The sequence below is a fragment of the Heliconius melpomene genome, chromosome 12 (assembly GCF_056956725.1).
Source record: "Heliconius melpomene rosina isolate 202511_hmr_F chromosome 12, ASM5695672v1, whole genome shotgun sequence".
Taxonomy (NCBI): Eukaryota; Metazoa; Arthropoda; class Insecta; order Lepidoptera; family Nymphalidae; genus Heliconius; species Heliconius melpomene.
In genome coordinates, this window is record NC_140400.1 from 6637333 (window position 1) to 6655353 (window position 18021).

Genomic DNA, 18021 nt, shown 5'->3' on the forward strand with positions numbered 1-18021 from the left:
TCCCATTTATTATACTTACTTAATACACCATAGATTATAGTACCTATAATCTAAGGTACCTAGAACGAAGTTAAATTTGTCAATATATGTGGAAAGACTACTTAGTGCCTACAAATTCTTTTGTTATATTTAAAAAAAAGCAAATTCGTGAGCTTTATATTTATCATCATCACATCCAGCCTTATGACGCCCACTGCTGGACATAGTCCTCCGCCATAGGATCTCCACAACCATCGGTCTTGCGCTGCCCGCGTCCAGCATACATATTATATTAGTGAAAAATTATATCTTATTTTATTATTATTATTTATACATTGAATTCTTAATTTTTACTTTAAAAATATAATACGAAACGAAATAAAGGAAAGTAAAATTAACCACATGCTATATTAACATATTAAAATGTATAACAAGCTCATATATATATTTTACATGTGTAACTAGCTATAAATATAAGTTTTTATATAAACGCAATTAACATTTTAGCATTACTTAATTTCAAAATATAACCGTTAAGAACTCTACACTAGCGTAACCACACAAATTGTACAACCGACGCAACGGATACAAGACGAACAAAAAATCTACGCTCATTTGCATAACGCTGTAAATTTAAAGAGTATTGCGATAAAAGGTGGCATGAATAAAAAGTTGGTGATGTTCAAAGTGGTCGGTTGAAGTCGGTGACATCATCCGCATAAATACACCGGCGCGACCGGTCTGAGCCTGGTCCCGAAAGCTTTGCAATGCAATTAGCGCTTGAAATGTGTTGACTTTGGCAAAAGATCAGTTTGAAATTCAAAACAAACGTGACAATGAATTAAAATATTTTGCAAGATGTGCTGGATAACCTTAATAAGTTCGAATCTATTAAAGTTTTGTGATTTTTTTTGCTTCACACTTTATCCATATCGGGGTAGACAGAGAGGACCTGTAGAGCATCACATGCAACGGTCTGTGCAAAACTTTTTCCCTTGTCTTTTACCCGCACAAACACACACCGGGAGATCCATCTTTTCCTCCAGTAAAATCCCTACTTTGATCTCAAAGGTCGTCCAAGGTATTCCTTTTTTAGTGTACTGGTCTAAATCTATCCCTTTCTGCATTACATATATACAAATGTACATTTAAGACAAGAATCTATAATTAAGAGTCTATAAAGAAATCCCCATGCCCAATCGCATCGCCCATCTTCCACAGATCTTCTTTGCAAAACGATCAAATAGACAAACTTTTTGGGAAATTAATTAATCTTACGTATAAAATCACATCAGTTGAACGACCTGAACGATTAACGTCCGAGTATCAGAACCGGTGGCCCGCGTGACCTTAACCGCTACCATGTTCGATACGTAATGTTTGTGACTTTACTCTTATTGTATTAATATATAAAAGGATTGATTTTTCATCTGAATTATAATTGTAGACTTTTTTTTTAAAAATACTACTAGATATGGATGTTGGCTCAAGGTCTCAGTATTGGTTTGGCACCGTAAGTAAGAATACTTTTTTATTAGCTTCACGCTGTATAGAAACCTAGTGCTATGACACTCCGTCGCGTTTAGAATTAGAGTCCAAGTTCTCCACGATAGCCTCAGATATGTTTTATAATACGAGTACACAAACATTATAAGGCAAGATAAGTATAACACGAGATAAACAGTATCAACAAAAAAAATCTTAATAATGTTTATTTAAAAGTTAACTCAGAACTTTTACTATACGCTTTGGTTTGGTCAAGTTTAATTTATCGACAACCGATGTGGGCGTAGTTCTAAATGTCTTGCGTTATATATCCCTATAAATTTAAACTAAGTGCAAAATCTTGTAGGTACCATAAGTATACTTTAACCATTGAATTTATAATATACTAAAATACAACTTATTTCATTTACTTTTAAATATAGACACTGCGTTAAGTTCCGCTACTCAACACGCAATGTCTAGAAAATTGACCGGAAAATATTGAACAGTGTCTTAACACTGGACTCCTGCTTATGCTATATGTGAGAACAAGGTGAAGCTAAGAAAGAAGATATATAGTCCTGTTTAAACCATCTCCACGACAGTGTACACCTAATAAAGGTATATTAAGGCTTACAAAGCTCTACTATCCCCTATGTCCAATTCCCTTAGGATTGTTCACGCCTTATTGGTCAATGCGGTTTGTATCCAAGATATGTGAATGTTCTGTATTCTTTTGTATAAGACTGTAATGTCATTATATTCGCACTAAGCTTTAAGAATACATTATGATTAAATTTATCAGAAGCAAAGTTGTTTATTAATATTAAAAGATCATATAGAATAAACAAGTGAAAATTTTACAACGTTTTTTGTAAATTTCATTCATCTTTCACATTCTGCAGTTCACAAATGAAAGCTGATGCTTGCTGCTGGTCATAGAATCTGGCTTGGCTTATGAGTCAGTCATTAAAATTTCAAAATTTAAACCTATATATCACCAACGATGCAAACGGACATCTCCACTCACCATAGCATCTTAATTTGAGTAAAAGTGGAAAAGGGAGTGGTTTTTCACTTATTTTCCCTACCTACACCATCGAATGCAAATATACGTAAAGATAAGCTAATTATCTTATAATATATACCTATAATTTAATCAAACTATTATCACAGGCTCATCTAGATCATTCATAAAGTATCGTGTACCGTTATCATTCTAAATATAGATTGCTCTGAGCAAACTGGCTCTGGTCAATAAACAAATGTAAAACTAGTAAGTTACCTGGTGAGTACCCTACTTAATATAAGAGTCCTTTGGTTTTTATAGGAATGAAATTTGTAGAAGTGGAGAACGGAGTGTTTTAATAGAATAGGTTCTAATTGACGAACTGACAAAAAAATGTGATTGACTGCACATAAACTAAATACTCTTTTTTTACTTAACGCTGGATCCCGCACCTACCAAGATGTGCAGAGGCATGATATAGCCTAAACTCGAGTGGTTTAATAGTAACCTCTGAAGAGTTACACTAGGCAGTACTACTCACGTCCCGGCTCCGTCATCAGACCAGCTCGAAGATATCATATTGTTTTATTGTCGTCTTAATTACATATAACTGCCAGACTATGTTACAATTCGTCCTAATAAGCGTGATAAAAAAAGGATATTTCGCGTATTAACCTTTAAATTATTTTAACCTTTTACAGTAGACTGTGGTCATACACTTTTTACTGATTCTTTAACGGCATAACGAATATAACTATAAATAGAAAAATACAAAAAATTACAATTTTTTACTTTTTATATTAAATATTGAACAAGACGATGATTGAAAAATAAACCTCTTTAGAATGACAAAGAGTTATAGTCATAGAAGTTTTTTGTTAAGTTTTAAAGAATTTTTCTTTAAAACAAATCTTCCTTTAATATAAAAACACACAAATAGCTGAGGGTATATTCAAATTCAAGTCGAAAAATGTTTATACGACGAAGTGTCTGCTCTCTAATTAAAAGGCATCCTACGTTGACTTAAGTTTATACCTTACAGATAAACAAGAAAGAGTCGTATCACTAAATATTTTTTTCGTCACCAAGGAGGTAATAATCCAATATAATAAAAAACTAGCACCGCATGATAGACAATTTTCTTGACACCACGATTAGGGCCCCGAGCCTATTGTATCACGAGTTATTTTTACACGGTGACTCGAACACGTTGAGCAATCTGCCCGCGAATTGTACCAATAATGTGGGCTGTACCTGCGCTGAAAGAGAGAATGAAGGGCAACAGATATTGTTTAATATGAACTAGATTCAGGTACGCCTCTGTACCAATATACCTGTGATACCACATATATACAACATTTACAAGGGTTCTTTACGGGCCCATTTTAATATCATAATATCGAATATCATACGTTCTATTGTATATAATTGATAGAAAAAGCAAAGACGGAATTACACGACTTGGAAAAGTCGAAAATTGGCATATAAGTAGGTAACGGGTTGAAAACACTACAAAAGGAAATTAAGAAATTCTTAGAGGAACTCGAATATAAACACGTAACAAAGCGGCGGACGACTACAAAAGTAACACAAGGTTTCAGAATAATTACTACTAAATACGTTTTTGACATACATAGGTACAAATCAGTACCATAACAAATTACAATTTTAAACATAACGATAAAAGCTAATTAGCTAACTGTGGAGGAAAACATCGCTTATTTTTAGCATTGCAAAATATAACAATTATTATTGCACCGTTTCCTGTAATCTACACTACTATAATATAGGTACATAACATATGCACTGAAGTAAGTAGTTCTTAGATTATTTATTATATTTGCATAAACTAATAAGAAAAGATTAGTAAAGGACAAACGGAAACTATAACTTATGATACTAGCTCTAAACTGTGGCTTCGTCCGCATTGTCAAATTAAAATAACTAAGAGTTGTATAGGATAAGTACCTAATGCATTCTAAGTTCCCGAGGTAACTCTGACCGCAGGAACAATGGATTACAACGAAATAATTAAATAATATATTAATGTAATATAGCCTATATAAAGCTTGCCTAAAGTAAAAAATAAAGGCACTAACCAACTCTCTCACAACTACCAACTCCGCAAGGAACCTTTTCGAATTTTTCAAATAGACTAACAATTTAATTTAAAAAAAAATACTGCAACTTTAAATACAAATAAGCGGAAACAAATAAAAGATTTATTATATAGCATAAATGCAATTGTTATCGGTGTTAATGAACGCAACTAGCGTTCGCGCCCACGCGTCTCTACTTCTCTAGCCAAACGACGACGGCGTGGGCTAACTAAATTATTCTATTTGCTTGTTTGTCGTATATTATTGGTCTTAGCCTGTAAAGCACGTATACAAGCAGAATACTATAACAGCTTTGTTTCGACCAGTAGTTGTTATAATCAAACCTTACTACGATCTATGGTAAATACACCTCCAAAGGCCTAGAAGATTTCATGTAACTGCAAAATTTCATCGATAAATAATCAAAGATAATAAAATCTTGCGAAACTCCCAGCATCAAGTAAACCAGCAACCAATAACAGTATGAAGTAACTGTATCGGGACCCCCATGAAGAAGTTCCTGCTGGTAATTGATTAGATCAATTATACACTGACGACGGCATGAGAGACGTTTCCTACTCGATATGGTCATACGAGTACCCACAGTTGATTGAATGGGTACTGAGAAAGTCGACTAGCGGTGACTTGGACATGGTATGTCTAGACACTATGTGACTTGATGGCTTCGGTAGATTTTATGTTTTCCTTTACTTTTTTTTGTTTCGAAAAAGTTGTTGTTTTTTTTCTATATAAGAGTTCCAATTAATATGATAACTTTTTTATTTAAAACTAATATAAATAATATTTGTTATACCAGATTAAGATTAAGAGAATTTAGTATGAGAATTTATAAACTTCTTAAAAATAACGCGAAATTAACAAAATATCTTTAAATTTGATTAAGTAAATCAAATATTGCATAAAAAACCTGATATAGGTAAATATTAAAATTATCAAAAATTGCTAATGCTTAATGAGATACGATCGTAAATTACACAATTATGGTCGTTTGCCTTCTACGAACTAAAATAATTACAGCACTAATTTCTACCACACACACTTAAACACTTTTAAAAATAACTAAAATATTTACAGCGCTAGCTTTTGCCAATACACTTTTGTATATTGTGTATAATTAATACTTTATTATAAAAGATTTTCAAACTTTTTACACGTTTTTCAATGTTTAACAGAAATTATTCGATTTTAGCCAAATTGGATCGATTAGTGGCACATTCGGAACACCATAATTAAAGACTAGAACAGAACATTGGTAGCGTCTTAATTGGCTTAACAAAATATCTTATTTTGCATATTTTATTAATAAATTTTCTATATATAAACAACATTCTAGATAGGATTTGTATCAACCGTTATTTCAAATTAAAAATAATCTCAGAAAGCATACTTAATTACTCTACAAATTACAGTAATAGAAATAAATACTCAATGCAATAAAATCGCTATTGGAAGATGGCTCTTTCACTTCCAATAAGGAAAGATATAAAAACTTTTATAAAACTGAATGGGTATTAAAAGGCGGTCAGAGCGTTTAAATCGATGCAAGATTGCTTTCGGTGAAAGACAAAGGTTCATAAACTATTAAAAGTATTTTTTGGAGTAATTGTTATTTGACTTGATTTGGATTTTCACGAGCGTTAATCCATATATTAACATGCAATAGGGGCAAAATACCTAGTGCCTCAATTGGGATTGTATGTAGGGTTGCGTATGTGGCAGAAGTTGTAAATTCAAATACGGAACTGGAATATAGGTAATCGAGCGGGCGAAGACGCGAGCGGCTCGCTAGTATAAAATATAAAATAAAAGCATCCATTGTATATATACAATGGATGCTTTTATTTTGTAATATAAATATATATAACTAAATACGACGCCTCGACATTAACGAGGGCACAGATACTTGCAGTTTATGTAAATCTTTATCAGATGAGGTCACGGTGTTATGTTTCGTGGGATTCGTCCAGCTTCTACATCATTATTTAAAATATAATTTGAATAAATAAATGCAATTACAATTATAATTTTATGCAACGACCGTAGGACAGTTTTTTATAAAATGAAGCAAGAGTTTAAAAATATTAAGAAAATATTGTAAAGTCGTCGTGGCAGAGTGGGACAGTCGGGGAAATTAATTATTTTCATACTCCGCTCTGGTAACTAGGGCGGCGTTGAGTTTCGACACTTAAAAGGGAAAAAGAGTGTCTACACTAGGTTCCTCTGCCTACCCCACTATACGGGAAAAAGTGAGAAGCTGCTTTTTTTATTAATCAAAATCAGTTCAAGCTCCAACGTATGTTGAACGTCCTTAAGGCGTCTATCTAATGAGATGACATCAGCTGAATGCAAAATGTCACGTTCTAATATTTAAAGTAGAGACTAGAGACCTTTAAATGGAGACGACACTATAAAAAATTATAGGCTTAAAATAAAACTTTTATAACTTTATATTAAATTGTAATGCCAGGTCAAAGGTAAACGCGATGGCCGTGGGTTCGATTCTCACTCGGGGAACGATGTGGCAGACTAAGCACGGCATTGACTTGCGTATCTCAACTTACATTATCCAGAAAATATAGAGGAAAGTTAAGTGCAGTGTCTTAACAATAGGTTTACTCTCCCTACTTTTTCGAATAAAATTTATTTTACAGTCTTTAACGCGCCCTTGACATTATACACATATTAAAAATTCTTATCACAGTTCTTTCGTAGCGACATGCGAATCATTTTTAATGATTGATTAGTAGATTTTGCGAGTTTAGCATTAGCGGGATAGTAGCAGATGTCGATTTAAATTCTGTTACATTCAAAAGTTATACGATATTTCATAATTTTCATTTATTATATGTAAAAAATATATATTTATTGTGAAACCAAGAAGAGGAAAAACATTGATAAATTAAAAAATATCTTAAAAACATATAACAATATTAATAACTTACATCATACTGAAACACGAGTACCATTTACAATTAAGTTAATTAAAAAACAACGTTAAATATGAAAAGGAAGTAGAAATCCATTTAATTAGGCATTTCCTCTTAGTATCATATTTTAACACTGCCATATGTATATCATACTGCATCAAATAATTAACAATTATTATATGCAAGTATAATTTGTTTTGTTTTGATTGAAAAAAATTTTTTTTCCAGCGTCACGCCGTACCCTGAATGCAGCGGGATAGGCAGAGGGAAGGGTCTAGTGTTAAGACATTTCGCCTTTTCTGGTTTCTGAGATTAGCGTGTTCAAGCAAACAAACTCTTGAGCTTTATAAATCTCACTATAGAAATATAGAGTTTTGCCGATGAAACTTATTCATATAATTTTCATTGAAAGTTCGAGCTCGAGGTCTATGCTCAAGTGACGCTCGAAAACCATAACAGGTTAAACAGTTTATAGTGTGTCTATAGTGTTAGTATGTGTTGGCCCCACTTTGTATTTTGTACGTTGTCTTAAACATCGCGGTAAATCAGGAACATCCTTATTAAACGATACTATATTAGATAATTAATAAGTAGTAAATAAATAGATATATGACAAAAGGCGGCGTTGAACTCCGTCACTGATCATACAATGTCTTGAGCAAAAACTATAAAACTGAGTATCTTAACACTAGTTTCCAACTGCCATATTCGGAAATAAGCGTGAAGCTTTACAGAAACCTCACATAAGTATCATGTGGATGATTCATAATTTCGTTAATTTTTCATCACAAAAAGCTTTAAAAGTATACGGAGCTTTCAAAATTACTCCTAAGAAGTGTTGGCACAGCACCAAATGCATTCTGAACACTCCTGAATTATCCAGTTATGACCCACTTGAAGAAAAGCTAATTCATTATAAATAAAAATGTTCAAATGTTATTTATTACAATACTTATATATTACTGTACTACAGTATTAGTAATACATATTGAAATATATTGTATGAATCATTTTATTAAGAACAGGCTTTTACCTGCGGTTTCCATTTATCAAAATGGAAAAACTAAGAGTTGTGTATGACATAATATGAGAAATTGTAACTAAGTTAACTTTGACCGCAGGTACAGTGGGTCACATTAAAATGACTAACGTGATGTAATACCACTTTCCTCGATTAATTTTTCAATTAGTACCAGTAGTTCCTGAGATTAGCGCGTTCAAACAAACAAACAAACAAACTCTACAACTTTTTTCATTAGTAGATAACAATAATCTAGAAGATTTTTGTAAGTAAGCGTAAGACTAGTTAATTGTCGTATACTGAGAGAAAAAATTGTGACCAAATGCTCTCGAAATTCCATTGGTTTTTTACATTTGTCTATATTAAATTTAAATATATAGTCCAATTTTTTACACTTTGTCTAGAACTCTAGACCATCTCACCAGATTGAGGAAATAAAAATGACTCATTTCCGCGAGTGAGAATCGAACCCATAGCTGTCGGGTTACAATTAAACCAGCTGCGCCACAATAGTCTCTGTTTGACATCGATAGTTGTTCATTTTGTTATCACCTACCAGTTCACAAACATAATGTATGAAACATCTTTTATGTTAATGTTTACTCACATACTTCATGCTAAACAGAGAGAACCAACCAACTCAATTACTGAGAGACAAACAATGGAGTGACTGTCCTATAAATCAAATTATATTTCGTGTTGAAGCACTCTAACTAAGTAACTCATTTCCTTTTATCTATTTCCACTTCTATATTTTCTATTATAAAGGTGAACATTCAGTGATTGGACGCTATAATCTCAGGAACTACTGGTTCGAATTGAAAAAAATATCTTTGTGTTGATTTGTCCATTTATCGAGGAAGACTATAGGCTATATTGTTTTTTTATTATTTATACACGCGAGCGAAGCCGCAGGCAGAAGTTAGTGACTAATATTTATGTCATATAGCAAAATGATTTCATCGTTTTATGGATCAAGTTAAAGTTAAGTTCGTCGGATGACCAAGATCATAATAAAATAAATAACTATTCAGTCATCATGACGCAACTAATGTGAGTTTGACCAAATGACGTGAAAAAAAAACTTAATTCTATTATAAATAGGAAATCTTTTTCCCTCTAAATCCACCCTAGGAGGACTATAGAGTTAGATTTACGAATGTGTGTGTGTCTTTAAAGCAAAATCACGTTTTTCTCCGGCATAGCAGAGTAGGCAGAGGGAACCTAGTAGTCAAGGCACACTGTTCCCCACTTTCCGTTTCCGTCAACTTTTCGAGACATTTCGTGTTGAATGACGGAACTCAAGACCGCGCTTTGTCAACCTGAGGTAAAATGAAAATATAACTATGCCACTGAATGACACACGACGACCTCAATATCTTTAAATAGGATTAAGCCTCCTTTCTCCCATCTATATTATCTCTAAAAGCATACATTAGATATATGATAAAAAAAAAATACTAATAACAACAACCTATGTTATTTTCACCTTGAACTTAATTGCATCTTTAAATAATGTTTCTTGTTCGACTTTCCTGTCCAAGTATTACACAAATAGCTGTGGCTCGTTTTGCAGACCAAATAAATTATTTATAATATATAAAATTTGTTCAGTATTTTCTTTTTGCAAATTCCATTTTGCATTTTTTATGCTATTTTATTTATTTTTGTATTTTTTAAGTTGTATATTTCACATCTGTGAAAGTGAAACAGAAAAGAATAATATGAATTAATTTTTACCGTTTAATAATTGTAAATCTAAATAAATAATAATATAACGCCAACAATGCATGTCAAGACAGTCAAAATAGGGGAGCATTTACCTATTACTTACGGTGCGTGAACTTTGTGTTTCGTGTGGGAAAAAATGAAAGCTACAAAAAGCCTAAGTTTAAACAACCGTGCAGCCGTCCTGGCACAGCGGCACGGAGCGTCTGATTGTAAACGCGACGTTCGTAGGTTCGATTCCCACTCGGGGCACACTGGGCAACGGAGTGTGTTAACACTAGGTTCCTTCCGCTTACTCTATTATGCAGATGCAGAATACAACAGGAACCATAAATAAAGAAAAGAAAGTAAGTATAAAATATGCTTAGAAATTGTGAAATTGGTATGAAAATTAAAATTAAATATGATTTTCTTATTACTTAACTACAAATCAACTAGTAATCTTCATTTTTTTCATTTATAGGTACATTATGTACATAACACCCCTATTTCTGCGTACCCCGACGCAGAAATAGGGGTCTTATAAGTTGAATGTGTCTGTCTGTGTCTATCTGTGGCACCGTAGCTCCTGAATTAATGAACCGATTTGCGTACGCTCTTTTTAATCGGAAGTCTTGTTCATCGCTGTGGTTCTTGTGCTATGCTATAAGCTATATTTTAATGAAAATCAGATTAGTAGTTTAAAAATTTGTCAAGACAAAGTAATAATATTTTTGGTCGTCGTCGTCCTTTATGTCGTCTTTTAAAGCAAAACAATGAAACTTGATTAAAATCGGTCTATCGATTTATCACCTATAATAACAACAAATACGCCATAAGAATCTATAAATCACATTACATATATAAGATTTTCTCGTCAATTATGTTTTAGTGACAATGAACGCGAAAATGTGAGTAAAAGATAAGGCGAAAGATAAAGATAAGCGTTATAAAATCACTTATATATCTACACAAATATGCATTTAAGGTGTGTTGGGATTATAAACAAACATATCGTTTTACTTTATGGTGTATCCCACAAATAGCAGGATAGTCAGGGAAACTTGGGAACATAGTGTTAAGACACTCTGTTAACAAGATACTTCCGGTATCCAAATTCGAAGGCATTGTATGTTGAATGGCGGAAGTCAACGCCGCGCTAAGTCTACTGATTGATAATATGTTCGGATAGATATACATACACCTCACATATTGCCAGAGCGATGAGACAATTGATTAACATGCATTAAATATGTTTAGATTCACACTTAATATGTAGAACTAAACATTCAGATGCAGAATAAGTTGTGCCCGTGAATTGAGTTTCTTTATTTTTAATGCACCCAACTGTATATGCGACAGTTTTAGATATAATAGTTGAGCGGCAGAATTGAATGCTGCTCTTATTCGTATCAGAAATCAAAATAATTCATTCCTCCAGAAACAAATTTACAAGTTATACATATAAAAAAATTATAATTTTTACATATGACAACTACCATTAAGCAAATGATGTCATTAACACTATATGCTTCCATCATTGACTTCCTGATGATGTCACTTTAGATCATCAAATTGATTGTGTTAGGGTCATTGGTTTTAATAAATTCACTTGCCGTGAGTTACTATGATAAATAGTTTCTTAAAATGTAGCTCCATACTTGACTTAAACTATATGATTAATATAATAGAGTTTGTTTTCTGGCGAAGTGATTTTGTGCTCAACTGGCACGTTCGGAACGCCATTATAGAAAGAACAGAACAAAACAGAGTTTGTTTGGTTGAAGACACTCATCTCAGGAACTATTGGGTTGGAGAATTCTTTCTTTTTCTTCTTTAGTTTTGATAGAACTTTTTAATTTGAATTAGTACATCACGATATAAGTGCATTCAACAAAACATAAACCAACTTTACAATATTCTTTAATTACTTATAAACATGTATTTATGAAGATTTTTACTTATAAAGATGTCTAAACACACATATTTTAAGAAAAATAATATTAAACAATAAGAAACTTCGCAATAACCATTTTTGATTTTGTTTAGAATCAAATGTAGGCAGAAAGAATCTATAATTAATGCACTTCATTCTTCCCTCTTAATTTAAAAAAAATTAAAAAACTAAGTATTGAAAACAGTTAAGCATTCCCCAAGTGGGAATAAAATCCACAAACAATGGGTATACTCAGATGCTGCACCACTGTTCCAACATGCTACACAACAGCATGATATTTATGTTATTCAGTTTCTATATATAATTCAGTTCAGTTACTTTTTGGGCTTTGAATCAATTTGTTTTAATTGTTCATTTTCTTTTTTTTTTCTATACAATATAAGCTATAAATATATTTGAAATAGGCATTTATACATTATCACTTCTAAAAATAAAATAAAAATATCAATTTCAATTATTTTTAAATTTCAACCAGTAAATTTTAGTAAAGTTTAAACAAAAACATGCAAACGATTTCCTTAATTACCATTATAAAATACAAAGTTTATCGTTATCACGGGCCGCATTCCTTCAAGTTAGGGCTATTAGATTGTAAGTGCGACGAATTTATGAAAGCACTGTATTATATACGACTAAGCTTAGTTGTACTACGTCTTGTGAAAAGTGGGACATCGCCGCGCCCTCAACAAGAATTATAACATTCCTATTGGAATATAAACAACTTGGTAAAAACGGTTCAATTTATGAACATTTATTTCAATTACAATTTTTGTACTTAAGTTTAGTAGTTGTATTTTAGATACAAATGGTGTAGGTAATATTATTACTTACCTGTATATCAACAAGATCCCATTAAACGGCAATTTGTTAAGAAAAACTCGCAACTGTGTCGTGTTTTCACGTAAACATGAGTCCACTGGTTGTAAAGGAGGAACTGGTTATCACATTCACCACGAATCCACCTTTATAGAATAAAATCACAACACAAACACTTTAAAGCGAAGTTTATAGAAGTTTTAAGAGATATTAGATTTATTTTTCATTCATAAATCATTTGAGACGAGCTGTAACGCTGCTTAACGGATGAAACTACTATTACTGAGTTTATAGGCGGGGTAGGGGGCAAATGTGCGGGGGCAGGGGCCGCGTCATCCGCCATATTGGTGGGTTACGTCATCGCGCAAACACGCTTAAGAACGAAACTTGAATGCCTTAAAATTATTATTATTGTTATTGAATAAATTGTTTTTTTCGAATTGAAGACCGTTATGTCTGTTGTGGAAAAACAATTTGTTTTAGTAGTAAAATTTTTAAACTTTATTTTCGTTTTGTTTTGTTATTATTTAATATAAATTTTTATTGGGTCCTGAATTATTGGTTGTATTTAGTGACAATCGTGTAATATCTGAAATTCTATCTTGCAAATTGTTTTATGTATAATACTAATTAGATGCATTTAAATAAATTTTATACATAATAGAATTTCTAGATATTCTATATAAGTCGTAAAGTGAATGGCGTCTTTATATATTTAAAATTACAATTTATATATGGGAGCTAGGAATCTGAGGCAAGTAAAACAATACGATACAAGAGGACACTGACATCATATGTCAAAAAATAATTATTATTGTCAAATGTCAAAAAGGCTGCTTAAGGAGTAATTTTAGTTTTGCACATTTTATATTGCATAAAATTTAAAAATAATTGTTTTCAATCACATTAGAGCGACGCCTAATCTAATACGATCTACTTCATCTTCATATTTCATCATTTAAGAGTAAAGAAAAGTCAAAAATGCAAGGTAATGACTCACTATGTTATTGATTAATATCCTTGTTGTGAATTCTTTGTTTTAATTATTAATTTATTTCTTCAGACACAAGACCAGAACTGTATGAAGAAGTCAAGCTATACAGGAACACAAGGGAACGAGAAAAGTAAGTATATTAATGTATATAACAATAATTTTAAATGCCTGCATCAGAACTAGATATCTAAAATTTATTTTTGTCCTACTCGATCCTAAATGCTGATGTTCCGCTATTTTTGACGCCAAATTGTGAGTTCGATTCCCACAATTACTTAACATTAAATAAATTTAATGTTCTTATTAATTTAATATTCTCACTAATTTCCTCAAACATTCAGTGCAATGTCTTGAAAATGTCAGTTTGTTGTGAACAAAATATTTTAACACTATGTTCCTACATGAAGATAAAAAACTTTTAAATTTGTTCCTGCATAAAGATAAAAAGCTTTTAAATTTGTATATATATATTTTATATATTATATCTTCAGGCATGACAATATGGCTGAACTCTATGCTGTAATCAGCACACTTCAGCATCTGGAGAAAGCTTATATGAGAGATTGTGTCCGCGCCCAGGAGTACACTGCTGCATGCAGTAGACTATTGGTTCAATATAAAGTAGCTTTTAAACAAGTTCAGGGTGATGAGTTTCCAAATATTGAAAGTTTTGTTACAAAATTTCGGGTGAGTTAGTATGATATTTACTGTTGTGGAAGTAAAATAGACTCTAAATATAAAAAAAGAATATAGGAATATACCAGGTAGTATGACTTAGACGAATCATAGTATTCAAGAATTCAGGTAAAACTATATTAATATGGGAAATATATGCTATAAATTTCGTGGGATAAGTTTGCCTTTCAATGGAAGAATTAGATGCAATATGTAATTCAAATTTAATATGAATTTTTAGCAAGTAATCAGTTCAATAATGTTAATTGAAATTGTAAATACTGTTTTTAAGCCATATGAGGAACTAAAGGTTTTATAATTTACATTCATAATAAAAATAACATTGTTAATTGCAGTTAGATTGTCCTGCAGCACTGGAAAGGATAAGAGAAAATAAACCAAACCTCATCAAAGATGACAAAGGAAATACCAATAAATATATCGCTGAGATTGTTTCAGTAAGTACATAATTATAAAATAAAAGTATATAAATAAATATACTTATACTTAGTTTTATTACAATTTTATTTATGGCACAATGGAGCAGTGTCTGACTGTAAATGCAACGGTTGTGAATTGGATTCTCATTTGGGGATGAAATATTTTAATATCTTTGCTCTGGTAAAGAGACAAGAATGTATCTAAAAAAATATAAAAAAATTAAGAGTGGGATGAATACTAAAGCATAAGCTGTTGCATATCAGTTGAACTGGAGTGTTCTCTAACAGTAGACAGTAGACATAATGGTTGTTGGTTCAAAGGCAAATTAATAATTAGTGCTTAAATAGTATGCTTGGAACCATTGCCATAGTTTATAAAATGACTTTAAAGTCTTGTTTTAAAGAGTATTTTTTAAATTAAGTTAGTTAATTTTTTAAAATTTCAATGACAGTAGAAATTTTCTAGAAGATAAAATTCTATTTAAGTAGCTTCACCCTTTTTTCTGCATAGTAGGAAAAGTAGAAGCAATCTAGGCTTAAGACAATATTCCATACGCACTGCCCATTTGAATTGAATGGCAGAACACACCAACACCTTGTTTCATAATACTTTTCTAACAATAGTAATTAATTTCCCTTGCAGTTATTCAGTCGCAACCTAAAAATAATTTTTTTTTACAGTTATTCATAACCTTAATGGACAAGCTTCGACTTGACCTCCGTGCGATGGACATGATACAGCCGGAGCTCAGAGACCTGAAGGACACAATGGACCGCCTTGAAATGCTGCCTGAGGACTTTGAGGGGAAAGTAAAGGTTTTAACTAGTTATTTTATTTTTTTTATTTCTTCTATACCTATAATAAAGTCTTAACTGATCAGTGGTCTGTACATGGGAGGTATATCAAAAGAACAAAGGTGGGGAATTTATCAATGTAATAGAGTTTGTTCTTGCTAATCTTAGAAACAGCTTAGCCAATTTAAGTGCAATTTTCACTGTTGTATTGTGGTAAACATCCCTTAACATTCAATGTCTGTGCTATTTCAATTGGATTCATAAATAAAAAACTTACATCAATATAAAGAATTGTATGGTTTTAAAATAAATATTTTATTGAATTAGCAGAAAATTTTGCTATCAATGTATAGATATTGTCTTTAAAATGATAATGTTATTAGAACACGAAAATAATTCAGATGAGAAAATCAATATTTATGAAGTACAAGCTAGCAAAGCTTTAAGCGGGTCTCCGGTATATTAAGAAACCAGTATATATCCTTATTAAATGGTGAATGAAAGGGAGTGTGAAAAAGGTGTCAAAGTGTCCTAGTTTGTGGTTGTCAGGTTATGTTAGGTTCTAGTATGTGCAGAAAATAGCATAATGCTACAACACATCTACTTTAACATCTTTTATCTCCATCAGGTACAAGAGTGGTTAGACAAGTTATCAGAGATGTCAGCATCAGATGAGCTATCAGAGAGCCAAGTGAGACAACTGGTCTTTGACTTGGAGACTTCATATGGAGCATTCAATAAATTCTTACATAAGGACTGAGGTAAGGTTAAATAGAAGGTAGCATATGAGTTCATATGTGGGTTTTTAAATTTTTTGAATGCAATACTGCTTTGGGACACAGTAAAAATTTTGATGTCCTACTTTTTCTATTTAATTTTCCTTACTTATTTACATAGTAAAAACAGGAACACCCTATTTTCTTTTAGTTATTTTCTTGTGTTTTAAAGCAACTCAAACCTTTTTGTATATTTTTTTTCTGAATAAGAAGTGAAGTGTATTTTCCTTATCTTCTTATATAAATATTTTATTTTTAACTACTACTAACATTTTTGTAACAAAAAATAATTTTCTATCATTTGAATAAATATTTTTTTAATTTATACTAATAATAATAATATTTTTTTTATATAAAAAAATTCTAGAATTTAAAGGTTTGTTATATTTTTTGTTTCAGATATTGTAACTTTAAAATATTAATCATTTATATTTCTATATCTAATCTATCTAAGTGTAGTTTTGTCATCGCATGTAATATGGACTGTTTGTTGGAAGTTATGCGTTTTGTATGTAATGTAATTATTATTATATGTTATAATAAATATTTTACTATTTGATTGTTGTGGTTTTATTTGAACTCCAGAGTATTGTCTTTATTTATTCCTTTCACCTTTTTCTAATTTTCAAAGGATTGTGGATTCGATTCCGACTCGAGAGAATGAAATATTTAACATTATAATTTCTACGCTCTGGTAACGAGGTAAAGCGCGGCGGAGAGATCCGCCACTCCACACTCAATGCCTGCAGATTTCGGCGGAAAGTGCGTAAGGGAAATGTATATATAATTATTTCCCGGGTGGAAATCGAACCCACAAGGGTTGCGTTTACAGTCTGGCGTCGTGCCGTTGGGCAACGACGGCTTTAACTCTATTTTGTCTGTAATATTTTGCAAATTAAAGGCTAAAAAAGGGGGAGATTTGGAGTTTTTTTATTATGATGTAAATGTATAATGTATGTGTGTCTTTTTAATTTATATAAAGTGAATTCTATTAAAAAGCTAAAATGAAATGTGAATGATAATTTTAATAGTTATTTTGTATATAATTTATTTTTATACCTCTTAGATTGTACAAAATATTTTAAGACATAATTATTAATGTTTTAGTAAGGTAAAAAAGCACGTGCGCTGAAAATATTTGTACTTATATACGTCATAGTTCCACGCAAATGAATTAAAGTCAACAATAAAAAAGCAGTTAAGTTGCACATTCATCAAAAATTTTGGGGTGACCATTATTTTAGACACAGTATAATTTTTTAATGTTTTTTAAATAATAATCGAAACGTCATTAATTAAGAACTGAACTGAACTTAAATA

The 18021-nt window shown here is 31.5% G+C and overlaps 2 protein-coding genes across 5 annotated transcripts in view; one reads left to right on the top strand and one right to left on the bottom strand.

Annotated features, from left to right (window-relative positions):
• Positions 1-13312, bottom strand: part of cora (erythrocyte membrane protein band 4.1 like coracle) — a 72652-nt gene extending 59340 nt beyond the window's left edge. For 2 of the 4 annotated variants that reach the window (XM_085195009.1, XM_085195008.1), the window contains exon 1: positions 13037-13310. The gene's annotated coding sequence lies outside the window, so the exon portion shown is untranslated. Of the gene's footprint in view, positions 1-13036 lie in introns of all 4 variants that reach the window. The other 2 variants (XM_085195011.1, XM_085195010.1) reach the window with 2 other exon arrangements.
• Positions 13313-13810: 498 nt separating this feature from the next.
• On the top strand, positions 13811-17260 carry Vps28 (vacuolar protein sorting 28). Its single transcript, XM_085195019.1, has 7 exons — positions 13811-14009; positions 14085-14145; positions 14507-14702; positions 15047-15148; positions 15812-15946; positions 16554-16686; positions 17101-17260. The coding sequence occupies exons 1-6, from the start codon at positions 14003-14005 to the stop codon at positions 16683-16685; spliced, it is 633 nt and encodes a 210-aa protein (XP_085051145.1). The 5' UTR covers positions 13811-14002; the 3' UTR covers position 16686; positions 17101-17260.
• The last annotated feature ends 761 nt before the right edge of the window (positions 17261-18021 follow it).